General features: G+C 47.7%; 2 protein-coding genes across 4 annotated transcripts in view; one reads left to right on the top strand and one right to left on the bottom strand.

The window, feature by feature from the left end:
- GAMT (guanidinoacetate N-methyltransferase) overlaps positions 1-1789 on the bottom strand; it is a 5026-nt gene extending 3237 nt beyond the window's left edge. Inside the window, exon 1 of the mRNA XM_088179342.1 lies at positions 1587-1789. The gene's annotated coding sequence lies outside the window, so the exon portion shown is untranslated. The remainder of the gene's footprint in view (positions 1-1586) is intronic.
- DAZAP1 (DAZ associated protein 1) lies at positions 944-26130 on the top strand. 3 transcript variants are annotated; one of them, XM_014882970.2, is made up of 12 exons: positions 944-1100; positions 6974-7014; positions 7460-7626; positions 7894-7959; positions 8494-8601; positions 10873-10921; positions 15204-15286; positions 18576-18729; positions 20104-20133; positions 20565-20705; positions 21507-21689; positions 25121-26130. In XM_014882970.2, exons 1-12 carry the CDS (start codon positions 1069-1071, stop codon positions 25291-25293), a joined length of 1227 nt encoding a protein of 408 aa, XP_014738456.1. In that variant the 5' UTR covers positions 944-1068; the 3' UTR covers positions 25294-26130. The 3 variants fall into 3 exon arrangements, with proteins under 3 accessions (XP_014738456.1, XP_014738455.1, XP_088035467.1); XM_014882969.2 differs by having other exon boundaries at positions 945-1100; positions 8491-8601; XM_088179341.1 differs by lacking the exons at positions 944-1100; positions 6974-7014; positions 7460-7626; positions 7894-7959; positions 15204-15286 and having other exon boundaries at positions 8490-8601.

Genomic DNA, 26130 nt, shown 5'->3' with positions numbered 1-26130 from the left:
GGCAGCGGTTGGACCCCCGGGGGTGGGCAGTGGGACCCCAAGGGTGGACGGTAAGACCCTGTGGGTGAGCAGTAGGACCCCGAGTGTGGGCAGTGGGACCCCCGGGGATGGACACTGGGACCCCACGGAGCTCGCAGGTGGGTGCTGGGACCCTGCGGGAAGGCAGTAGGACCTTGTGGATCCCGAGGGTGGGGCAGTGGGACCCTGTGGATCCCGGAGATGAACACTGGGACCCCAGAGATGGACACTGGGATCCATGGGATGGACACAGGGATCCCAATGGGATTGACGCTGGGATCCCATGGGATGGACACCGGGATGCCATGGGATGGACACCGGGATCCCAATGGGATTGACGCTGGGATCCCATGGGATGGACACAGGGATCCCATAGGATTGACGCTGGGATCCCATGGGATGGACACAGGGATCCCATAGGATGGACACTGGGATCTCAATGGGATGGACGCTGGGATCCCATGGGATGGACACCGGGATGCCATGGGATGGACACCGGGATCCCAATGGGATTGACGCTGGGATCCCATGGGATGGACACAGGGATCCCATAGGATGGACACTGAGATCCCAATGGGATAGACGCTGGGATCCCATGGGATGGACACCGGGATCCCATGGGATGGACACCGGGATCCCATAGGATGGACACTGGGATCCCAATGGGATAGACGCTGGGATCCCATAGGATTGACGCTGGGATCCCATGGGATGGACACCTGGACTCGGCGGAGGCCCCGCCCCCCCCGCGCGCGCGGACTGCCCTTCCCGCCGGCCCCCGCGCGCGCGCGGCCACGCCCCTCTCTGCCCCTCCCAGGGCGCGGCCCCGGAGACCCCGTAGCGAGGGGCGGGTGCGCGCGCAGCGGCGGCGCTGAGGGAGCGCGAGCGCGCGGCGGGGGGGGCCGGGCCGGGCCGGGGGCGGCGGGGGGGGAACCGGGACTCGGGAACCGGGACACGGCCGGGAGCGCCCGCCCGCGGCCCCACGACCCGCCGCTGGCACCGCCGCCACCGGAGGGAAGAGCCGGGCGCGGCCCCGGAGGAGCCGCCGCCATGAACAGCGTGGGAGGCGCCGATGAGATCGGGTGAGGGGAAGGGGAGGGCGACGCGCTGGGACGGGGTGGGGGGGGGAAGGTTCGGTCACCTTTTCCCGCAACCTCACGAGAGGGTCCCGCCGGGGCTCCCTCGGACCGGGGGAGCTGAGCGGGGAGCGGTGCCGGGCAGAAGGGGGCTTAGGGGGGGGGCCGGTCCCGGACCGGGGGTGCTGAGGGGGGGGCCGGTCCCGCCATGTTGGGGCCGTGAGGGCGCGCACCCCCCCCTCCCGTCACGTGACCGGCGCGCGCGCGGGGCTGCGGCAGGTGCGCGCGCCCAAGGTCACCCGCCCGCGGCGCTTCCCGCGCCCGCCCGCACCGGAACCCCCCGCGTCCCTCCGTGTCCCCCTGCGTCCCTCCGCGTCCCTCCGTGTCCCTCTGTGTCCTCCTCTCCTGTCACCTCCCGCGGGGAACGCGAGGTGGGGGGGACAACACGCCGAGGAGGGAGGGGATTGTCCCGCTCTGCTGGTGCGGCCTCACCTTGAGTCTTGCGTGCGGTTTTAGGCGCCACAATATAAGAAAGATACGGAGGTGTTAGAGAGCATCCAAAAGAGGGCAGCGAACATGGTGAAACGCCTTGAGGGGAAGCCTTAGGAGGAGTGGCTGGGGTTACTTGGTGTGTTCAGCCTGGAGAAGAGGAGCCTGAGGGGAGATCTCATCGCAGTCTGAAACTTCCTCGTGAGGGGAAGCAGAGGGGCAGCTCCGATCTCTGCTCTCTGGGACCAGTGACAGAACCTGAGGGAACGGCTGGAGCTGGAACCAGGGAGGTTTGGGGTGGCTCTCAGGAAAAGGTTTTTCCCCCAGAGGGTACTGGGGCACTGCCCAGGCTCCCCAGGGAATGGTCTCAGCCCCAAAGCTGCCAGAGCTCCAGGGGTGCTTGGACAGCGCTCTCAGGCACAGGCTGGGATTGTTGGGGTGTCTGTGCAGGGCCAGGAGTGGGACTCGATGATCTTTGAGGGTCTGTTCTGTGATTCCGTGACCCCACTCGGCATTTTGTTCTGGTGACTCCTCAGGGCCACCCTGAGGGGCTCGGGGTGGAGGAGGGGGAAGGTGGGGGGACAAATCCAGCACCAGGAACCTCCCCTCGACCTCCGTGTCCCCCTGCAGGGCTGCCCTGCCGAGCTGTCCTCTGCTCGGGATGTGTTCCAGGCAGGAAAATCCCGGTTTAAACTGTTCTGGGGTTTTTGTGGCTTCAAACTGAAAACCTGACGCAGATCTGGTTCTTGTGACGTGCTTTTAGAGTCATAGCAAGGCTTGAGTTGGAAGGGACCTTAGAGATCATCCAGCTGCACTCAGTGTTATTATTCTGCTTGAGAGCTGTACCCTGGTGACATTGAAATTACCAGGCTGCAGACTTGGGCATGGTAGAACTCGAAGGAGCAAAAACCTAATTTAAAAATCCTTGACTGGTTCTTCCAGTGCAAGTTTTGGCACAGAATTTGCCCATCAGGACTGGTCACCCTGTTTGAAACTGGAAACACGAACCATTTGTCCCATGCTCCTTGCACTGCTTTGTAAGCTGCTTATTTACTGCATGTTCTTAATTTGTAAATCCTAAAAGTACAGGAGGCAGGATAAGTGATTGGAATATCTCGGGTTGGTTGAAAGGGACCTTAGAGATGATCCAATTCCGGCACACATTGCAGGAGGGGTTTCAATATGTGGGGTTTGTTCTGAAACGGATTTTATTTGCTTCTGGGACTTAGTCACGGTCTGGTGTCTTATGAGAGACCTGATCAGGTCTGGCTCCTCAAGCTGTAGGTGAGCTCCAGGTTATTCCATGGAATATCATCAATGCCCCTCCTGAGCAGGCTTGGCTGTCCCAGAGTTTGTTCCCAGTCACAGGCTGTGACCCTTCAGAGCTGTAATCAGATTGGGAAGGATTGGGGGTTAATCAGAGAGGGAAATTTTCTTTATTCTCCTCCCCCAGAAGCACTCAGGGGGAAAGGTGAGAGCGTAGAACAATCTCAGCTGCTCCAGCCCTCAGAAGGAAGCTCTGGTTTAAAGCTGTTGGGAGAGGCAAGTCTAGATGGGAAGTTATGAATTCAGCTGCTTTTCTAGCAAAGATTTTCAGAAAAAACACATAAGGAAGCTGTGTAAGCCTTGCAGATGTGTTGGCATGGGTAGGTAGGGGCCTTGAGAGTGTTATTTGTTGTAATTAATTAGTACTTGGGGCTGGTTTGGATGAAGAAAAGTGCTGATCTTGATCCTTCTGTCCTGCAGCTAATGGGGGCTGTGCTGAGGTGTTGATCAGAGCTATTAATCAAACCCCGGATTATTTATATAGGCAAAGAGTTTGTGCTTTTGTTGAGCTTTGGTGGTTTTAAAATACCTGTACATGCTTTTTTACTAATCTTGAGTTGATTTGCTCCAGCAGCAAGTACGTTTATGGCAACAAAGAATAAATTAGCAATGAAAATTCTCCCAGGAAGTAGTGAGGCAGAACACTTGGTTAAAATATTGTATAATAAGTTATACAGCTGCAACTTCTGAGGAGTTATTGACCAACTTTCTGCTCCTGAAGTGATCCCTGTGGGGAATTGTGCTGTACCTGTCAGGATCTCACTGCTCGTGATGGGCACACTCACCTGGTGGTTTGTGCTGTCACCTGCCTGTGCTGGAGTGGCTTTGCATTCCAGTGTGGATGGACTGTGGTGTCCTCCAGTCTGTAAATTTGGAGCTTTATGGAGGTGTGAGGTTTGGGTGGTGTCAGCAGGTGTGAACTAAAAACATTGAAGAGCGTGAGGGGAGACTCAGCAGCGTCTGCAGCTTCTTCCTGAGGGGCAGCATCACCCCCTGCTCTCTGGGAGCAGGGCCAGGAGCCAGGGAATGGCTGGGGCTGTGTCTGGGTCAGGCTGGGTGTCAGGAAAGGTTCTTCCCCCCCGAGGGTGCTGGGCACTGCCCAGGCTCCCCAGGGAATGGTCCCGGCCCCAAGGCTGCCAGAGCTCCAGGAGCGTTTGGACACCAGGGGTGCTCAGGGTGGGATTGTTGGGGGGTCTGTGCAGGGCCGGGAGTTGGACTCAGTGCTCATGGATCCCTTCCAGCTCAGGATATTCCCCGAGTTTAAGAACTGCCAGCCCATAAACTGTTAGGACCAAAAGTTTTGTGGGGTGGAGCATGGGTGAGACCTTGGGAAAGGGCTGGTGATGCAGCTGAGCGTGGGGGCTGGAGCACTCACACAGCTGTCCTGTACCATAGCACATCTGGATCTTTGTAAACTCTGACAGCCCTGCTCAATGTCTTCAAACCACAGAGGATCCCAAAACAGAGGATTCCTGGCTTTTGGTGTTCCACTGCATGTGTATAAACCAGGGCTGTGGATTTCCATACAGCTGCTGGAGCTGGCCTTGAGCAAGCCAGCGTTGCTGTTTCAGTCCATGTAGGGTGACTACAAATAATTCATGGTGGAACTGGAAGGTTTCAGTGACCTCCCTCCTTGCAGACAGCTTGGTGTTCTCCAGGACACAGCTGGTACTTTTACAAGGATGTAAAATAGATTCATCTTGTATACCAAGCTATCAAATTTAGTTGAAAACACCCCAAAACAAACCATAAGCTCAAATGTTGTTGTTCAAGAAAACGTCACTAGCCACACATCAAAACTTTATTGTGAATATAGCAGTAGATCAGCTGGTTTTGCTTTACTATTAAGAAATTCGAGTTAATTATTTTCCCTAAAAATAAGGCACAGCAGAGGGTTTTGTGTTTTGTGTGTGCAGAGTGAAGGTGGTCAAGGGACAGTTGTGGCAGCCATCAGGATGATCCCAGAGCAGACCTGTAGCTGTGAACTGGCTGCTGTTGAGCAAGGCCCTGAGCCCGTGCCAGGAGCCAGAGCGAGCTGGGGGCACTTTTCCAATCCTGGAGGGAAACTTCGTCATCCCGAACGTGCCCGCAGAAAACGGGCGTGCTCTGAGAGAGGGCGGGGCAGGGCGGGCACTGCCCGTGCCCCTCTGGGGAGGGTGCCAGGTCCTGCCCGTGCCCCTCTGGGGAGGGTGCCAGGTCCTGCCCGTGCCCCTCTGGGGAGGGTGACAGGTCCTGCCCGTGCCCCTCTGGGGAGGGTGACAGGTCCTGCCCGTGCCCCTCTGGGGAGGGTGACAGGTCCTGCCTGTGCCCCTCTGGGGAGGGTGACAGGTCCTGCCCGTGCCCCTCTGGGGAGGGTGCCAGGTCCTGCCCGTGCTGCTCTCGGGGAGGGTGACACGTCCTTTTGCATGACGATAAGGCAGCAGAGGCAGCCGCTGTCTGCTGTGACACTCAGGGCTGTCTTTGCCTTGTGTGTCACCAGCTCAGTTGTTTGCTGGCTGCTCAAGGAGACGCTTTGATCAGCGCTTAACAGTTGGTCTGTTTCTGTGAAAGACAAGCCTCGTGTCACGTCTCGCCTTGTAACTTAGGAACAGAATTTGCCTCAATGGAACAAGGCTCAGAGGTGCTGTGTGATATTGAATTTTGTCACTTTGGCTGGTGCACAAGGGTCGTGACATGATGTCCTATCACAGAGAAGTGAATCAAAGTGGAAAGGGATGGGCTGGTTTTGTCAGTGAGCTGCCCTGCTCCACAGGAACTTCCAGTTGCAAAGCTTTCACTTCCCCTGGTACTCCCAGTGCACCTGCAGCTCTTACTGGGGGTGACTGGGCTCTCCCTGCCGTTAGCTACTCCTGAAAAGAGCAGGTGAGAGGAATTCTTTTTGTTAGGATTCTTTTTGTTAGGAAAAATTCAACTTTGCCCGTGTAAGTGAGGATGCAGGAATTCCCACCACCCTCAGCTGTACTCAGGTATAGGTGAAGGTGAGTAGAAGACAAAGCAGAAGGTGTTTTTTTTCATTTGAGGTCTGATGGAGAACTAGAGGGCATCCCCCAAAAATAAACTATCCCAGTGCTTGTCTGTGCAGAGCCATGGAGCCATTAACAGCAGAGTTTTTCACACAATCTCCTGAGCTGGAAGGGATTTCCAAGGATCATCAAAGCTCTGCACAGACACCCCAACAATCCCGTGTTGTCCAAATGCTCCTGGAACTTGTGGCTGGGACCATTCTCTGGGGAGCTTGGGCAGTGCCCAGCACACCCTGAGGAAGAATCTTTCCTGATGCCCAGCTTGAACCTCCCCTGACACAGCTCCAGCCATTCCCTGGCTCCTGCCCCTGCTCCCGGAGAGCAGAGGGTGATGCTGCTCCTCAGGAAGAAGCTGCAGACAGCTATGAGAGGCTTTTTTGGGGGTTGATTCTTGGTACTGGCAAGGGCCAAGTGTTGAGGTGGTTCTAACCAACCTTTAATTACTGAGTAAATGACTGCTGGAAGTTCTGTCACACCCAGGAGTTGATAAAGAGCTGCAGAGCTGGCAGCCTGGCATGGAACTCCTCTAGCACCCACCCAGGTGCTTGGGCATGCTGGGACACGAAACCCTGCAGATTTGGGTGCTCTTTACAGAGGCAGAGTTGAATCAGTTTTCAGCAGTTTAGTTTGGGGTTCAGCCATGACTTCCTCACCTGCTGGGCGCTATCTCGAAACTGGCTTGTAAAATGCTTTCACAACTGCTGCTGGATTAGTGCTACTCTGTTATTTAGTACCTGCTGCACAGGTTTGACTTCTGTCTCAGGCCTGAGCTTGGCAGTTGTACTTTTGCTTTCACCCCACAGGAAGGGGCTGGCAGCCAAGTGAGTGTTTTGTGGTGAGTGAGGGAGGAGCAGAGAGCAGGGATGGAGGAAGGGTTGGGTTTGCTTTGGTTTAATCAGCGGCTTTGAGTGCGGCGCCAGCTTTGTAGGGTGTGGTGACGGTCCTGGTACCCCCAAACCTGTCCAGAAGAGCTGAATTGTGCCCTAAATACGATGGAGCATCTGCTGTAGCCCCTAAACCTGCCCTGTGCTTTGTTTGCAGAAAGCTGTTCGTGGGTGGCCTGGACTGGAGCACGACACAAGGTGAGCAATGTGTGCTGCAGGCATTGGGCCATGGTGAAACCCAGCCAGGAGCTTCTAACAGGCATTGCTGTGGTGAGGAGATGGGGCTGAGAGCTCCTCCTCCTCTGCTAATTCATAAAACTTTCTGTACAGACAGCTCAGATACATGATTTTATATCTATTTTTTAATATAGATATAGTACTTTTAGGTTTGTGTTGTTTGGTGCTGAAGTTTTTGTCAGCTCAACAGACAAACCTTTTTATAATCACTTTGCTTTTTTCCATTTGTATGAGTGGAAATAAACTGTTGCCTGCTATTTGTTTACAGGAAGTAAGATGTGATCTTTTACAAAAGATGAGTTTGAAGTTGTTTTCCATGTTTGCTGATCTGTTTCATAATTGCAAATTCAGTCTGGTGTTATTAATATCTGGTTCTGTTTAATACTTGCTTTTTTTTCTTTAACAGAAACCCTTCGTAGCTACTTCTCCCAGTATGGAGAAGTTGTAGACTGTGTAATAATGAAAGACAAAACAACAAATCAATCTCGAGGATTTGGATTTGTCAAATTTAAAGATCCCAACTGTGTGGGAACAGTGCTGGCCAGCAGACCTCATACGTTAGATGGCCGAAATGTAAGTTGCTTTTTTTTTTTTTTTTTTTTCATGCACCAGATTCAAAGATTTGGTTTAAATTCTGCCTCCTCATTTGCAGAGTGTCTGACTTTACCTGGTTGTTGGCTTAAATGATTTATTGTAAGGCAGCTCTTAACTCCGTGGCTTGTGTTGATCTGAACTCTGAGCAGCTGCATGTCAACAGGGCTGGGTTCAGCTGCCACAAAATGTAACTTTTAGAGCAAAATTCTTCATGCTGAGGTGTGACCAAAGTGGAATTTCTTGCAGATTGATCCAAAGCCATGCACACCTCGGGGGATGCAGCCAGAGCGGACACGGCCGAAGGAAGGATGGGTAAGGAGAGATCCCTGTGTGTCCTGACTCTTGTCCCAGTTCTCTTGAGTGCCTTTGGATTATATCTGTGTTTTAAAGGCAGAAATCTATGCAGAACTCAAGTGTAAATTTCATTTCTTAAAAAAGTCTTTAATTTAGGTTTCCATGGGCAGGCTCTGTGCACAGCAGTGTCAGTTTGGGTGTGGTGTTTGCTAAGCTCTTAGTGATGATTTTAGTGGAGTTGTTCAGATTTGAGAGCAGTGTCTGGAAGGGCACTGGTGCTGTTCCAGCCCACTCCACACCCTGCAGCTCCACCAGATCTCAGTGTAAAATGAGTCAGTGGCCTCAGAACACAGGCCCTGTGTTCTGGTGCTCTGAAGAACGGGGGACACTGAACCTCTGAGCTCAGAACGTGCTTCCCTTTCATGCCTGGGATACTTCAAGGCTCTCCCCCCAGCCTGCCAGAGCCCATTGTTCATGCTTCAGTGTAAAATGATAGAAGCAGCCACCCTTTATTGTCCTTCTGACTGAATTTTCTCCTCCTTGATTTAGCAGAAAGGATCCAGGAGCGATAACAATAAATCCAATAAAATTTTTGTTGGTGGGATTCCTCATAACTGTGGCGAGACAGAGCTCAGGGAATACTTCAAGAAGTTCGGAGTGGTGAGTCCTGGGGGGAAAGGTGCCTCCCCTCCCTGCTGCCTCCTCTCACATTTCCTCAAGCTGTCAAATTTGGGGGTAATTTGGACAAATTGCTGGAGGAGCACCTGAAGCATTTTGTGAGAAACTGTAGTGAACATTCATCATCTGGAAATGTCCCTTAGCAGAACCTGCTGCTCTTGTGGGATTTACTTTGCTGCTTCTGTCTCCTCATGTTTAAGTCTACCTGATGCATTATTCTGTCCTTTCTTCCAAAAACTCCTGAGGTGGCTTAAGAATGATTATTTTTATTATTATTATTTCCACCCCCACCCCCTTTTCTCTTGATAACTTTCAGCTGGGCAATTAAAAATGTCTGCTGATTATTTTTTGGGAACAGTGAGTCTCTCAATGGGCTGAATTTGAAGATCCTGGTGTTTGGCTGTGTGTACAGATAGGTTAAATTTGGGTCTCCTGCCATTATTTTGGGAGCAGTAGCTGCTTTCAAACCATCTGGAATCTCAGTTCTGGTGTCCCTAGAACCCCCATTCTGAGACAAGCTGCTCCTCATGCACCTTCTTTAATTCAGTTTGTAACCTTGGACTGAAATTACTGTATCTTCTGATTTTTTTTTTAATGTAGTTTTTACTTAGTTGTAATTCCCATTTATCCCAGCTCTCACTGCCCATTTAATATGATAAACTACTCAATTAAATAATTCAGCTGTGAATAATTCTGAGGAAGTTAAAGATTGCCCGAGTTAAATTCAGGACTGTGCTGGTAAAAATGAACTTAATTGGCATTAAGTGTAGTTTTTGATACTTTTTTTCAATAAACTTTTTCCAACATTTCTTAGTGGCAGCAAAGGATTTATCGAGAAACAAGTTAAGTTTATCAAGAATTAAATCAATGTTTAAAATTCCATTAAGATAATTGATTTCAAAACACAAAAAAGCAACAGCTAACAACTGTTTCTTTAGCTTGAAAGGCTGCAGTAGGCTAATAATAAAAGCAGGGAGCACGTTCCACAGCTGTGGGATGTAGTTTCTAAAGGCTCTTCCTCACAGACTTGGCTTTCCAGCTGTGCCCTGGATGCTGGGGAGATACAGGGTATGTCCTGCAGGTGTAGAAGGCAACAGCCACAACTGTAAGTGCCCTTAAAAGTAAGTAGTAGCACTTTACTCATAGTATAGAAATCAGAAAATCTTCCTGGAGTTGTAACGAGTCCCTTTGGAGCAGTGGAGTCTCACAAATGTTTTGTGGCCACGAGAGTGAGGAGCCCAAGGCAGGCATTGATTTGTAGCCCTGGTAATTGCTGGGTCATGAAGGCCAGGGTGAAGAGGATCCAAATGGACCAGGGTGGGACAAATCTGGCACTGATTGTCCCATGGCACAATCCTCCCATGGATCCCCCAGCTCCAGCTGGGAGCATCCAGCAGGATGTGCTCCAAGTGAGTGCAGCAACTCAAACCCCAATGTTTTCTAGGTGTAAGTAAAGATAAAATTGATTTTTATCAGATTTTAAACTCAGATTTTATTGTCAGATTTTAAACTCGTTTTTACTCACGAGTAAAAATATCCTAAGATTGTCTTGAGGATGCAGTTCTACAAAATCACACCCATTTTGTGACCACTTTTCTGAATCTGAGAGATTTCAGAGCAGTTCCCTTCAGCTGTTTTAATATTGACATAAACATTCCACCTCAGGTTTTGTTTAAATTGTAGCTCACTGTGGTGCTCATTTTGAAAAGAATAATCCTGAAGCCCTTGAACAGCTTGCAATTTCCATTTTTTTTTCTTTTTTTTACGTTAAAATCACACTGATACTGCTCATGCAGAATTTAGAGGGGTTTTGTAAAGCTGTTTAAAGCATTGGTTTAACTGGTGCTCTGGGCCTCTCTGGTGCTCCAGTAATTCAATCAGAGGAGCCCTGCATGTTCCTAAAGGTGCCTGCAGCTCAAGCTGCTTTTCATGGTGAAAGTGAAAATGGTTAAAAATGGGAAAAATCATCTTTAAAAAGCTACACTGATGAGTTGTTGGAAAACAAACGCTTGGGGTGTGTAATAGAGTGAGTACAAATAATGCAAAACCTCAGTGTTCAATTAAAATGTTAAAGTGTGATGAGACAATGGAGATGAACTGGGGCTTTGTAAACCCCCAGGTTTTGTGCTGTTGCTGGGATGGTGGCTGCACTTGGGTTGTGCTTTGTGGGTAGAGAGCAGGAACCAGCTGGTGGTGGCTGCTGCAGCCCTTCCCTGCCAGCACAGGGAGTAGAATTTCCCTTCTCTCTTCCAGGTCACTGAAGTTGTAATGATCTATGACGCAGAGAAACAGAGGCCCCGAGGTAAAGGCTGATCTAGTTTGTCCTTGAAATTTCTTCATACTCTCCTATAGTCAGATGGCAAACTATTTCACACCATCAGAAAAGGTAGATTTTTTTTTTTTTTCCTCCTATGTTGCCTCAGGAAAAAGAATAATTCACTAGGCAAACATCACTTCAAGTCTAGACTCTTCATCTCCAGCTTCACTTGGGTCTGTGCATTTCAATTCAGATGTTTCATGCTCATTGATGGGTTGGTTTTTTTTTTTTGTTTTTTTTAGTTGAATGAAATTTGATTCTCAAGCCACTCCTGTGGCTTAAGGTACTTTTGAGGGGGGAAAAAAAATAAGATTTTCCTCCTGTTCCACATGAAAGGTACGTTGGGTCTGCAAGTGCATGGGGGGTGCTCCAGCCAGAGCACAAGACAGGACAGAATCCATCCATCACCTGCTTTTTGTTTTGGTTAAATGGCTTCACCTCAAATTAAAGAAAAAATAACTCTTCTTAAACAACACAAAATAATTCTGAAAGATTTATATATGCATATTTTAAATTGGGATACACAATCCCTGTATACGAGATTGCTTTTTAAGAGGGGAGGGGGGGAAAAAACCCCCCAAAAACCTGAAAGATTCACTCGATATTGAATCAAACTGGGAACCTTTGGTCAAAATATGAAGCAAATTCCATGTCACCCATGTCCCTTTGCATCCACCATCTGTTTGCCAAGGAAGAGGCAATATTTTGGCACGTGAAGCTTAGCTGTGCTCCCACCCTGTAGCATGTTGGACATGCTAGAGAATAGTTTGCCATCTGAACTTTTCATTTCTCTTCTGCCTCATTATTAAGAAATATATCCTTCACTTCATATTTATTAAGCTGTTAAGTCTTAGTTTTATTTTTAATTTAGACATACATCCTTAGTGACATATTTAAGTGTTTCATAGTAAAGTATGGTAATGTTAAGTAAGTTCTTTTTTTTGTTTCTTTTCTCTCTGTGAATTGTTTGACTGTGATTAACGATATCTCTTTAGATTTCTTCTCTCTAGGTGATAATTTATCACAGAGGTACAGGCCAGTTCCACAGTCAGAGGAGGGACGGGCTTTGTCTTTTATTGGAGTGTAAACGAAGTTTCAATATATTTGTTTTTTTGTTTTCTTGCTTTAGCTATCCTAATCTTCTTCCAGCAGATCCCTTTGATTTAAGCAGCACATAAATTCATCTGTTTCAATGCTCTAGAGCAGCTGGTTTTGGATAGAGGGGACAAAGGCACTGGCATCCAAATGTGATTTGGGGCTCAAGTTCTGAAATATTGCAGTAATTATTGTATCATCTCTATCTTGGCAATATTTAATCCCAGCCTTGCAGCCTCTGTGCAAAAGGTACTTAAACATCATGCCTGGTCTGGATTAATCCTGTCTCAATTAATGGCTTCTCTGCTTCAAGCTCTACTAAAAACAAATCAGGCAAAGGAGGGCTTGGGGTACAAAGCACAAGTGCCAGGTGGGGGAAAGGTCTCGTCTCCACCCACAGAAAACTTCCTCCCCTAATTCAGCAGACTTCTTAAGCACTTCTTGAATCCTTTCTCTCTGCCTTTTGTTTCTGTGCTGTTCCAGGCTTTTTTTAGTCTGCTGACTAACAGTCATCTCCCAAAATGGCCTTGGCAGTCCCTGGGGGGTGCTAGGGAAAAATTCCTCGAGTTTGTGTTGGGTAGTCCTGGCTGTGCATCCCAAAACACATTTTCTCTTGCCTTCTCTCTGTGCTTTCCTGCTGCTCTCTCCCCTTATCCTTTCAATGACTGTTGATAAAATTCCAGAGCCCAATTCGGTGCCATCTCTCCTCAGACCCTTCTGAATTTTGCCTTTTCCCATTCCCTTTCCCACCCTTCCTTTGGAAGTGCACATTGGTTTACTGGTAGGAGGAGGGAAAATACTCCCTGTTCCTAATCCCTGTAGCATCCATTGACCTCCAGCTCCTCAGGAAGCACCAAATTCTCAGGTGATGTCCTTGAGGAGCTGACTGGGGTCAGGTATCCTCATGATCTTTGCTTCCTCCCAGTCCTGCCTGCTCCTGCCAGCTCTGCCTCTTCCAAACTTTGCACAGCCCCAAGCACAGCAGCCATGTCACATCTCTGAAGGAGCAAAGTGCCTTTGGTGCAGTCTCAGCTTCTCCTGCTCCCTGTTCTTGGCCAAGCTAACAGCTGGGAAGAGATTTCCATGTTCTTGCTGTGTCTGTTCTCCTCCTCCCTTGGCTGCAGCCCAGCCCTGTCACTCTGGTCTGGTCCTTTTGGATTCCTGCTGGATGCAGTTCATTTCTCCAGCCTTTAGCAGAGTCCTGTCCTTGAGAAACTGAAGCTGCAGGTGGTGGGTTTCATCCCTTCTGCTCAAAACTTCACCTTGGAGTTGTGCTGTGTCACTCTGATTTCTTCACTCTTCCTTACCTAGTCTGATCCTTTTAAATCCCCTTTATAAAATCAATTTTCTGCTTTCCTCAATGACCTCTTGCTCTCCCTGTTCTACCCCTCCAGCCCCATCCCACAATCTCTTCCCCTCCTTTAGCTTTGGAATCAAATTTAACACCGACCTTCACATCCAGATGGAATCCATGGTTTTTCTTCCCCCATCTCTTTTTAGAAAAAGGCTGGAAAACTAAATGTGATTTAAATACAAACACTTTTCCTTTGGCTCCAACACTCGGATTTCTGGTTAACTCAGACAAATATATTGTGATGAAATGCTGCTCTCAGCTTCGAGGCTGCTTTCATCACAGCTCCACAAAACTTCGTTTATACTGCCAGTCTCTTGTGTGTGGGAAATGCCAAGTTTTTTCCTTTTTATTTTCAGTTTATTTTAGTGATGTCTTTTGCTCTTGTTGCTGACAGCAGAATTTTGACCTGCTGGAATCTATTTTGGCCTGTATCTTTGTGTATTTATATATATATATATATATAAACTTTCTCTACACTAGGCCTCTTTGGGCTTACCCAACGCAGTTGGATAAGCGTGGAGAGACATTCCTGTGCTAGATCCTGTATTCTGTAACGCTTTAGAGCAAGATTTGGCTGCTGTCAGCACTAGCTGCAAAGCAAAACGCAAACCAAGGGGGAAATCTTGGGTTTCAGAAAAGCAGAACCGCATCCATGTTCCATAAACGCTTCCCACGCCGCACCTCGGGTTTCTTTTCTAATTTTTTTATTGCTCTCCCCCCTTTTTCTTCCCCTCCTCTGTAGCTAACCCAAAGAATGGCACAATTCCTGTACTGCATGTGTCCCTCCCTGCCCTGGGTTGTCCCCACCAGCAGCCAGTGGGTGATGGCATGAAGCAGCTGCCATGTCCTGGGGGATTAACCACTATTTTGCCACTCTCTCGGCTGTGTCAGCAGCTACAACCTACGTGCAGTGGTTCTCAGAGTGACTCCAAAAAGGGGAGCTTTGCCTCCTTTCCCAGATTTTTCTCCAAGCATCAAAAGCTGTTGGATCCAGCTGACCTGCCAGCAGCCAGGGCTGTGGGCAGGTGAAAGGGAATGAGCCACCTGTTGGGAGGGCAAAAAGGACTTTAGGAAGTTGTGTGGATTTTCAAAAGGAAACCAACAGGAAATAGAAGAAATGAAACAGATTCAGGACGTGGCAGCAACACCAGGTTCTGTGTGAGCAGCACCTCACACAGGGGGTTGCTGTGTTGGGAAGGAGTAACACCTGTTCTGGGCTTTTTCTCCAAGGTGTGGAAAACTTGAGAACCTCTGATGTAGGTTGTTAGTTTCTGAAGCTTCTCATTCATCCATGGAGTGGTAAAATTTCTCATGCTTTAACAGCTACATTTCAAAACTAACTTTCTTATTTTTCCATGGGAAAATATTCCCTAACTGGAAGCTGGGCTAAGGGATTGGGAGGAAGTTGCTTTGCAGCTTTTGGGGAACAGGGATATATTGACAGGTTTTCCTTGGGTGAACTAGGCTGAATCAAAGGGAGGAGCAGCAAAGTTGCTTGACTTCAATCTGCTGTCCCACAAGTATTTTGATTTTAGCAGTTTTTTTCCATTTCCTGGTAGGTGGATGAGGAATAAAATCAAATTAAAAGCCGGTTAACGAGCTCAGTTCGAAGCTGCATGCGCGCAATCGAGACGAGGCACTAAAGCCTCTTCACAGGAAGTATCCATTGCAATTTCCTCAGAGTTTTTTGCCAATTGAACACAAGTGTCGTTATCTGAAACCCCTGCTTGAACCCTTGGTCTGCCCCTAATACTGTTCATCATCCTGTTTTGTGTCACAACACCCTGCTACCTTGATTCACTCTTCGTCGTTGGCTAGGTTTTGGATTTATTACTTTCGAGGACGAACAATCAGTGGACCAGGCTGTCAACATGCATTTTCACGACATCATGGGCAAAAAAGTGTGTAGTTGTAGTTTTATTTTACCTTAAGAAAGAACCAAGTCTTGGGCAACGAGAGATTTCACTGGGGAATCCAACTTAATTGTTGGTGGGAGAGCACAGCAGTCCAAATTCAAGGCTTTATCCATGGAGGTGGGGAAAGTCTGAGTTTGCTGAGTTAGGATGGGGGCAGCCTGGGGGGAAGGGAGGGCTTGGAAGCCTGAGGATTCAGGCTGTGGGCTCTGCTTGGGGTGAGGCCTTGTGTGTACAGACCTGGGGGCTGCTCTGGCTCAGCATGAGCAGATGGGATCATCATCATCACTGGGATGAACTGGTGCTCGCTGCCTCTGCTTTGAGCACTGCTGTGGTGCAAGGAGAGAGAGAGAGAAAAATCAGTGATTTCCAGCTGTTGGAAAAGCAGAATCCCAGTGAAATCCCAGTTGTTCAAGGCTTGGTTTAAGATACCACTCCTTCAGATGTGTACTCGATACTCAAATCTCGAGGTGGTGTCAGACAATCTGCTTTATATAATCTTAAACTTTCAAAGAAAAAGGGAGGAAAAAAAAAAAGAAAACATCCTGAAGGATTGGTTTTTTAAAAAATTGGGTCACTTACTGTGAAACTTTGATACCAACCCACGTACTCTATATAGTATTTAACCACAATGCAGTTAAGTGACCTCTGGTTGTTTCATCTTCATACTGTGTTGTCAGCAAATGGGGATTGGATAGGGAGGAATTTTTTAGGCTTTTTTGATGTTACTTAGCAAGGAACATGCTTTTACCTGTGGAAACAAAAAAAACCAAAAACAACAACAAAAAAAACAAACCTAAAAGCAAAATAAATTGTTGCAGGACACCCAAGTTTTATATCTAGAGAAAAGAGTAATTTAAAGGAAAAATGAACCACAGGAAATTCTGGTAAATTTAAGTCCTTGCACAGCTTTAAGGTATATCCAGATTTTAACTAAATGTTAAAACTGCTAAAGTTGGAGTGAGGGGGTTCAGGGAGACACAGGAGATTCTCACAATCCTTGAATTATTGCACTGTATGAGTTTTTAATTGTCTTTAAAGTCCTTTATGTGCTGATATTTCATAAGCTTTTCCTTAGCTAGCAGGGGACACACTCTGCATATCAGTGGAGTTCTGGTTCATTTTGCAGTGGAATAATGCCTTTAATTCCTGTGAACTTGTTTTGGGGTGGAAGGCTGGGGGGTTTCCTGATGATGGGAACAAAGGAATGTGCTTGTGGGATCCAGAACATCAGTTCTTGGTTCCTGGTGTGAGCAGGTGCAGGAAATCACACAGGGGTGCCTAAGGATCACCTGTATCCCCCAATATTCCCTGGAATTGCCTTCAGCAAACCCCTAAAGTGGGAGCTGATCCCACAAAGCAGCAGATCCAGATGGGAGCAAAGGAAAAACATCCATGAGAGGATGGAGAGAGCCCAGTGTGAGCTCCAGATGTCACCTCATTGCTGCTGGCTTTGGGACACAGCACTGGAGTTCTCAGTGTTCCCCAAACAAACCCAATTCCAAACTGAAATAATTGATTTTTGTCCTTTCTCCCTTCTCAGTGGGGGAAAAAAAAAAAAGAAAAAAGCAGGATTCAGGGATTTTTAGCTCAGAGTAATAGAGCTGCCTCAGTTCTTGGAGTAACCTGGGCTCTAGGCAGGTGTGGAATTGGAACCTCCCCATTGCACAGGGAATTTTCAGTCCTCACTTTGGCAGTTCCCTGCTTCCAAGTGTGCACTGAAAAATTAATGGGATTCTTCCACAATGATTAATGAGCTCCAGATCCCCTGCTCTCTCCTTCACTGCCTAATCATGGCTGCTTTAAAAATGGTATCTCTGTCTTTTTTTTGGTAATTAAAAAGGTATTGCTGAAATGAATCCATATGTTGTTGAAAGGAGGGGGAAGAAATTAAAATTGCAAGAAAGCCTCTGCTTTTGTAAGCAATAACCGAATTCCCTCAAGGCAAATGTGTTAAGACTCATTAATTTGAGTCCTTTGAAAAATTCCCTTGGTTCCTCTCTGGAAGGGCCTTGAGCTGACAGAGATTTGGTTACTGTCATGTCTCATGTCCTTGGGGCATTGGCAGGGGGGTGGGGGGGGCTTTGTCCTTGCCTTGTGCCTGTTTCCTGTTTGTTCTCCAACATGAATGGCTTTTAAGACATGGCAGGAAGAATTCTGAATACTTTATTTTCCATACTACTCAGGCCCATTGATGATTGAGATTTATTTTCTTTGTACTCTGGCACCCATTAAAATTAATCATGAAACGAAAAAAAAAAAAAAAAAGGCTCGAATTCAGCGAGTGCTGAGAGGGTTTCATTAAATCAGAACTGGATTTTTTTTTTTTTTGAGAGGTTTATGTTGAATGTGCAGCTTATTTTAAGTAGGTCAAACGCACTTATTCCATGGCTGGGAACACTAGGACATTTTATCTTGGAATGAAATAAGTTAAGCACTGTGGTTACTAATTTTTAAAACAGGAGGGGTTTTGTCACTGACTTAACACAGTATGAAGATTTGCTTCTTATTGACTCAACTGTCCATTTTTATTACTTGCATGTTTGTTTACTTTTTTGTTAGATGTAATGTAAGATTCTCTTATCACATCCATTCCCTCTGACATTGTTTGAGTTAACTGAGATTCTTTAAGCGTTAGCCTGGGGAAGGTAAGTCTTTATCTTCCATTAGACATTTAAATAAAATCTTAAGTTTAAAAAAAAAAAAAAAAAGACAACAATACAAAAAAAAAAAAGACCAAAAAATGTGTGTTTCTCAGGTATGAGCAGAGCTGAAATTGCAGTTAGTTGGGGTGGGTTAAACTGTCACTTCCAAATGGACCCCAAACATGTTTGGTTAAAGCATTAGTACCCTTTTTCAGAGCAGCCTCTTCACTCAAAATTATGGTTTTTTTTAACTGAAAACATCATCTCTATATCTCCTGCCTTGAACTTGAACTCAGTCTGTCACGAGTGTCCAGGATTGTGCTGTTTTAAGTGCAGAGCTGCTGTAAGAGGGTACTGCTGTTTTAAGATTCAAGGCAACGAGACCGAAGCGATTTGTAGGATGCTTTTCTTGGAATCCCTCAACAGTAGGACTTTGTAATTCCTTACCAATCACCTACACTGTACCTGAGAAACATTGTAAATTACTGGCCTTAAGTTTTAATAATTAAGTATTTAGACATATAAGTCATAAGATGCTAAGTGTAGTCTTAAGTGTAACTGCGGGTGTGTGTGAGGGGCCGGGGGGCGCGGGGCCCCCCCAGCCCCGCTGAGCTCTGCCTCTGTTTGTTTAGGTGGAGGTGAAACGTGCTGAGCCTCGGGACAGCAAGAGCCAAACTCCAGGGCCACCAGGGGCCAGCCAGTGGGGAAGCAGGATCATGCCAAGTGCTGCCAACGGCTGGGCAGGGCAGCCCCCACCGACCTGGCAGCAGGGATACGGCCCCCAAGGTACTGCCCACCCTGCCCGCTGTGCCATCCCCTGCCTGGCCTTTCCAGCTCCTGCCCTCTGCTTTTCTGGCCTGCATGGTGTTACCTCGTTTATCTCCCTCATAGCAGGATTCAGTTTCCACCCTCTCCAATCTTTTCCTGAAGTTTTTTCACTGCTTTTCCCAAAAATCTGTTTAGCTGGCAGAAGGCGGTCCCCAGGTGTGTGGCACGTGGTCCCAGGTGTGTTTCACCTGTTCCCTTTGGAGCTGCCTCTCCCCACTTGGAATTCTTATGGTTTTGGGAAGGCTCCAGGATGGGATTCCAGCTCTGGAGTGGGTTCTGCACAAAACCCCAGTGATAAATTCGGCTGAAATATGGCTTTTCAAGGATGAGGCAGTTTCAGAGAAAGTTATCAGGAAAATCTGAAAGAGATGAGGGGAAAATGGATGGCCTTGCCTTTTTGAATTTTATTGCTTAATGTAGCTTGGGAAAGCACCAGGCAGCTCTGGTGCAGGGAGCACTCAGAGCACACCAGGAGCCCTGAGGGGCTCAAGAGCAGCCTGGGTTTGATGGCTGCAACCCCCCTGAGATTCCAGAGGCAGGATAAACATGCTGAGTTCATCTGAAGACAATTTTGATAACTTGTGGAGAAATGCAGAGGGATAATTGAGTTGCTGTGACTTGCTTGCTCTGAGAGATGAGAAATGTTCACCTGGGGGGGCTGCAGGGAGCGTGGCTGCTCCATCCCTGCTCTGATGGATGCAAGTGCAGCACAGGGATTGCTCATTTCCCCACGGTGCTGATTAACTTGAAAGCTTCAGCTGAGGGTTGACATTGTGCACAGATGTGCTAATCTGCAAACTGAGAAACTCCCATTATTTTCCATGCAGTGATTAGTAGGGAAAATGATATCTGATCTCCTGGAAAGATTAATGTCAGACATGAGCACATTTATCCTTCAATCTCAGCGCAGCACAAGGGATGGGAAAGCCTTTTTTTATGCTTCAAACACTGCAAGAGTAACTGGGATAAACCTGGTAGTAAATTAAGAATCCCTTGGATGTGTTGTCTGCTGGGGTTCTCTGGGATTTTGTTCTCTGTAGTTTCTTGCACTTGGTATGTGGCAGCTCTCAGATGCTCCATCTGATTTGGGTTTGGGAGTTGCTGTCTTTTCTGAATGTCATTTGCTGAATGATTCAGAGTCTTTCCAGAATTGCACACTCAGAAATAGTCCCACAGTGTTGCTTGGGCCATAAAAATAGCTCTGTAAGGAACATGGGGAGGATACCCAGTCTATCCCAGAGCCAAATCCTTCTTCTTGCATCATCCCTGCTCCAGAGTGTGCAGCTTCGCTGATGTCTGAAACTCTTTTTTTTTTTTTTTGTTCTGTTGTAGGGATGTGGGTGCCAGCTGGACAGGCAATTGGTAAGTACATTATATGGGACCAATTCTGAAAGGAACAAATCCTCCCGAGCATGGGTGCAGCTTCTTTGAGCATTGACTGTGATTTGTGGATTTCTGTAGGATTTAACCTACATTTAAAAGCTTGATTGAATTTGTCCTGGAAGAACGAAGGGGAAGACAGTGGATTCTTAGCAGCTCAGTAATGGGAGCTGACACACATCCTGCTGTTCCAGCCACATTAATTTATTACCAAGGGATTACATGCTAAACTCCAATTATTTACAGTGGGGATACTTGGAGGACAAATATTTCCCAAAGTGAGGATTCATAAAAGGCTGAACCTGCATTTGAAATTCACCCAACAGCCTTACCCCATCTAGAGGAAGCTGACTCCAGCAGCAGCTCCTTGGCATTCATCTGGTTCAATTTTGGGGTTTCTGTTCCTTTTGCAGGTGGATATGGACCCCCTCCTCCGGGCAGAGGAGCTCCTCCCCCACCACCACCATTTACCTCATACATTGTCTCCACACCTCCCGGGGGATTCCCTCCTCCACAAGGATTTCCACAGGGCTATGGCACCCCTCCACCATTTAGTAAGTGACCCCCAGGAGCTGGAGCACATCCAGCTCCAAATTCAACTTTTCCTCATTGTTTGCTGGATTTGGATTCCCTCCTGTGTTTCTCCCTATCCTTAATTATTTTTCCCAGATTATATATTCAGAGCTATAATTAACTATAGCATTAATTTTTTCTTGGATTATTTTATTCTTGGATGCAGTAATCATTTCTGTTCTCTAGTTTAAATGTGTGTTGTTAAATAAATTTAGATACATTGTGCACTTTGTTAGGACATCTGACAGAAAACTTAGAGCTCACTGCTGGTGACCTGGGCCAAACACAGGCAGGGTTTTTTGGAGGAGCTTAAGGAATTAAGGTCATAACTGGGACTGGAAATGCAAATAGGATTTTAGCACCCACCTTTCAGGCCACCTTTTCAAAAGTCTGTCATAAACCTGGTTTAAAGAGGAAGGTGGAAAATAGCACCCAGTTATCTTGAGATACTTTTTCCTCCCAAAATCTTGGGTAATATGGTTCCTCCTCATTTCTCATGTGTGTGAGCACAGAGTTTGGTCCCCAGTTGTGCTTTATCCCTTTCTCTGTGCTGGCTGCTGCAGCCTCTACCTTTGGGGGGGGGGACATTTCTCCCACCTGTGCAAGGTGAGCTGCTGAGATCTTTGAGCCATGGCAGTGACCAACGTGTCATGGTGAATCTGTGCAGCCACCGGTCACAAACCTCTGAGGTTTCATAGCCTTGGAAATGTTGGTTTGAAACGGTTTTAAATCATCTCTAAAGCCAAGCAGGAGGTTGATGTTCACCTGTTCTGTCCTTGCAGGTTTTAGTTACGGTGCTCCACCTCCTCCACCTGACCAGTTTGCCCCTCCTGGAGTCCCCCCTCCACCTGCCACTCCAGGGGCAGCACCACTCGCTTTTCCTCCTCCACCACCACCATCTCAGGCAACTCAGGACATGAGCAAACCCCCGACTGCTCAGCCAGAATTCCCTTACAGTCAGTTTGGTGAGTAACTGCTGCAATTTATCCCCTCCCTCTGCCTTCAGTCCTGGCTGCAGAGTGTTGGACACAGTTTGCTGCAGGCACTTCCCCGAGGTGGGAATGCTTCCACCAGCTCAAGCCATCCTTAAATCCTGCAGTATTCTAGCCAGAGGGAGTTTTCTTAGCTCTAAAGTGTTGCTTTTGTGCTGTAAAATAACCTTCAGGGATTCATGCACTGCCACGATGAATTCCTGGTTTCTACTCTCTCCAAACCTGTAGCTAAAACTTTCCACTCCAAGAGCTTCACAGAGCTTGTAGTGAAGTTTTTTTTTTTTGTGTCTCCAGACCTTGGAGCACAGACTTGAAGAGGTAAGAGCAGAATGTTTGGAGAGACAGGCAGTGCATGTGTAAGGATCCAATCCGGTGCCTTTTCCTCCCTTTCCCCATCCCTTCCCCATCTCTCTGGAGATGCAGTTTTGTGCAAAGCTTTGTTGTTCTCTGTAGGTAACTTTGAGGTAGAAGGCATTGAGCTAACAAGTTTTAAACAAGGCAGGCAGTGCTACAAAAAAACAAATTCTTTTTAAAATTGCTAGACAAGTGCCTGTGCTCCAGAGTAAGATTTCTGCTGCTGCTCCCTGAGGGAGCTCAGAGGGAATTTTCATTCTCACTGTTTTTCAGCAGTGTTCTCCAAATATCTCTACAGAGATCTCTCCAAAGAGCTCTGTACTAATGTTGTTTTTAAGGGATTGTAATTGGTCAGTTTTCACTTCTGAAGGGAATTTTTCATGCAGCAGCCCCGTGGATTCAGGCTGTTCCCTGCTGGAACATGTTCTTCATGTGGTAGTGCTGCCTCAATTCCTACAGAAACTGCTATGAGATGAAAACTTCACAAAGCTTATTTAACTAGATAATACTCAACATTCTAGCAATGTGAAACAGCCTCTGAAGGAAGATGAGCCCTTGAGATGTGTTTGTGGAGCAGCATGTTCTCATGTTGATGAGTTTGAAATGTTTCTTCATTTGTTTCTTACAAACACAGTTGATTCCATGGATAGTTCTGCCCTTGTGAGTCGAGGAAGTTTTTCTTGTTCTGCCAGCACTTGGCTCTTTGCAGACTCTTTTTGGAGTGGGTTGGACCCTTCTAAATAAAGCTCAAATCCCTGCACAGCCAGTTAAGAGTCAGTGAGGAGCCAGAGTTTGTGAGGTGTTGGAAGTTTAGGAAGGATCTGATGGAGGAGGATTCTTCATCTGGAGCTGTAGTGACAGGACAAGGGGAACGGCTTCGATCTGGAAAATAATAGGTTTAGACTGGATATTAGGAAAAACTTCCTCACTGTGAGGGTGTTGAGACCCTGGCACAGATCTCCCAGAGAAGCTGTGGCTGCCTCATCCATGCAAGTGTCCCTGATTTGCATATATTTACATAAATGTGTAAAGCTCGTGGGCTTTAAAGAGCCACAGAGCTCCCTAATGAGTGTAGGGCACTGTCAGGTTTATCCTGGGCAGCGTCCTAAATCCTTCAGTGGGTGCACCCGGGATGAGTGTCAGCACTAACACTCACCCTGCAAAATCAAATTAATGAATTGCATTAATTTAAAATAATTAAAAATTCATTATCTCCGTGCAGGGCGCTCTTGAGGCTCGTCCTTGCAGTCCCCTCAGTTCTCACTAAGATGGGTTTGTCTGCTCCAGCCCCTTCAGGCCACACCCCAAAGCTTTGTCTGCACTCCCAAGGTCAGGCTGAGCAGGGAGGAGGAGCCTCGGGCAGGTCCTGCAGAAATTCCCTGGGTTTTCCTTGCCGGGGCTGTTGGAGAGGGTGAGAGGCAGGGATGGGGTTTGGTGTCAGGGCAGTGACTCTGAGCTGGGTCAAACCCCACAGTGAGCTGAGCCTGCTCACCTCCACAGCCTGGGCCAGGCTTTATCCTGGACGTGAATCCAGGCTCAGCTTTGGAGCCAAACACTCAGACCACACAATGGGCACAGCCCAGGGGAGCAGAGGGGCTGCAGCAGACCCAGGGAGGGCAGGCAGGCAGTCCTGAGGGGCTGTGCCAGCTGTGTGCTGTGCTTTTCCTTCATCATAAACCTGGGCTTTGCACCACTGTGTGCAGGGAGGGCAACTCCAGGGTTGTGTTTTTCCACTCCCAGCCTCACCCCTTGGCAAACAATCCCCTTGTAGTTTTGGGAGCCTGCTTATCTGTGTCTGAACAAATGCCAGGAGGAGCATTTGGAGCTCCCAGAGCCTGTGCTCGCTGTGTTTTAGTGCTCATTAGTGCCAGCAAGTCCTGAGGGACAGGCAGAGCTTGAAATTGAACGGCTGAAGACGTGCTAAGAGACTTTGTTTGGGATTAAGAGAGTTAAACCTGCTCTAAGCCTGCACAGAGAGAGGCAGCACTGCAGAAATGCTCTTGGTAATTAGGAGCTTTAATAGCATCTTTCAGAGCAGGGGCTGGCACTGATGCCAGGATTAAGAGTCATATTTAATTATGAGAATTTGAATTAAATTTCTCAATTTCTCAGTCGTCTTAATTTACATCTAGTTGTAAATTTTGTGTTGGTAACAGGAATTCCAGCCAGTCTTTTCTTTTGGAAAGAAAACCCCCTGGTTTTTTTTTTCCCTGTCCCTAAATTCTCTCCAGAGTGGCCTGTGATGCAGATCTCAATATTTATGTGTGTTTTAAAAGGAAATTTTAGGAATGTTTGATCAGTGCAGGAAGGTTTTTGAGTGTGCAAAGCCAAAATCTGCTAAGTGCACTCTCACTCTGGGGGATTTCTGGCTCCATCTCTTACCTGTGCTGGATCTGACAGCTTTTAGCCAATAAAAAACCCACCCCAAAATCAAAACTGCTCCCAAGCACCCCAAAGCTGTGAGCAGATGGTTGAACTGCCAGCCTGGCTGGGATTACCCCAATCACAGCTCCCTCTTCCTGCACACCTTTTCCCTTCTGCTTTTTTCCTCTCTGAGGAAGGAAAATCCCTGCAGGACCCCGGAGCTGCTGCTCCTCCCTGTGGAGGAAAGGCAGTGTCAGGTGTGGGATTCACACCCTGGAAGCCAGGGAAGAGCTTGGAGACCAAGGGCTGAAGTCTGGGGCTCACCCCAGGAGCTCCAGCTGGGACGATGCAGAAACTTAATATAAAAATACATCTCCTTCCACCCAAGGCCATCAAATCACTTGCAAAGAATGAATGGATCCAAAAGGACAAATACAGGGAGGTAACTGGGGGTTCAGAGTGAGCCAGAATCCTCCCAGAGAGCAGCTCCCACAAATTCTGAGGGCTGTGACTGCTTCCCTTCCCTTCCCTCAAGACTTTTGAAGAACTGGTTAAAAAGCAGTCCCACACTGGGGGAAAAGAGATATTTAAAAGTGGGGAAAAAGCCATGACTAGCAGGAAAAACAACGGGGCTCTGTCCCAGCTCTTCCCTGGAAGCTCATCCTGTGCCTTTCCCTCCTCCCCAGGGTATGGACAAGACTTAAGCGGGTTTGGACAAGGTTTCTCTGACCCCAGCCAGCAGCCCCCTCCCTACGGAGGCCCCTCGGTGCCGCCGTCCAGCGGCCCCCCCGCCGGGGGCAGCGGCTTCGGCCGGGGACAGAACCACAACGTGCAAGGATTCCACCCCTACCGGCGCTAGCCTGGGCTGGCAATCAGGGAGTGAGTGCTGTCCGCAGGGATCTCTGGGCCCAGCTGAACCCCGGCATCCCAGACTTCTGAACTTGTGACAATCACATTACTTGATGGAAGAAAGAAAAAAAAAAAACAAAAAAAAAAACCAACCTAACAACAATTTTTTTTCGGGGGGAGGGGTTGGGGGCAAGATGGCTTCTGAAGGCAGAGCTGTGGGTGTTTGGACTGCAGTTTTTAAAGATTTTTTCCTTTCTCTAACCCATCAGCACAAATAAAGAAAATGTCACTGGTTCAAATTACAGGGTTTTAAAAATGTCTTCAGCTTTAATTCAAAACTTCAGGTTTCTTTTTTTTGAAATTATTTTTCCTGAGCCTTTGTTTTACCGTATATTGTAAACTTTTATGTTTAAAAGAAAAAAAAATATATACATTTACAGATTGTGAAATTTTTAAGAGAAATTTTCTACTATGTATGCTGGCTTATTTTTTAATTTAAAACAGGGTTTCCGTGAGCGCTGTCGGAGGCGGGGGAAGAGCTGCAGCCCCTCCCTCCCTCCCTCCCCACGGCAGCGCTGGGGCGGAGGGTTCCGAAACTCTGGGAGTTGACAGAAACCTGCTGAGTGTATTTTGCTGTTTGTTCTGGGGGGGCGGAGCTGGGCCAGGGCAGGAGCTGCGGGCGCTCAGAGGCAGGCGGGGAGCGCTGGCTCCGGGCTCCACGCTGCCCTCCCCTGGCGCTGCCTCGGCCAGAAATGCATTTCCCTCAGGCAAAAAGGTTTTGGTGCGTTTGGCACTGAGCAGTGCTGAGCCCTGGTTTGAATAAAGACAAGAACCTTTGGATTAGAAA

This window comes from Sturnus vulgaris, chromosome 26 (assembly GCF_052056855.1).
Source record: "Sturnus vulgaris isolate bStuVul1 chromosome 26, bStuVul1.hap1, whole genome shotgun sequence".
Taxonomy (NCBI): domain Eukaryota; kingdom Metazoa; phylum Chordata; class Aves; order Passeriformes; family Sturnidae; genus Sturnus; species Sturnus vulgaris.
This window is presented reverse-complemented; position numbering and strand designations above follow the sequence as displayed.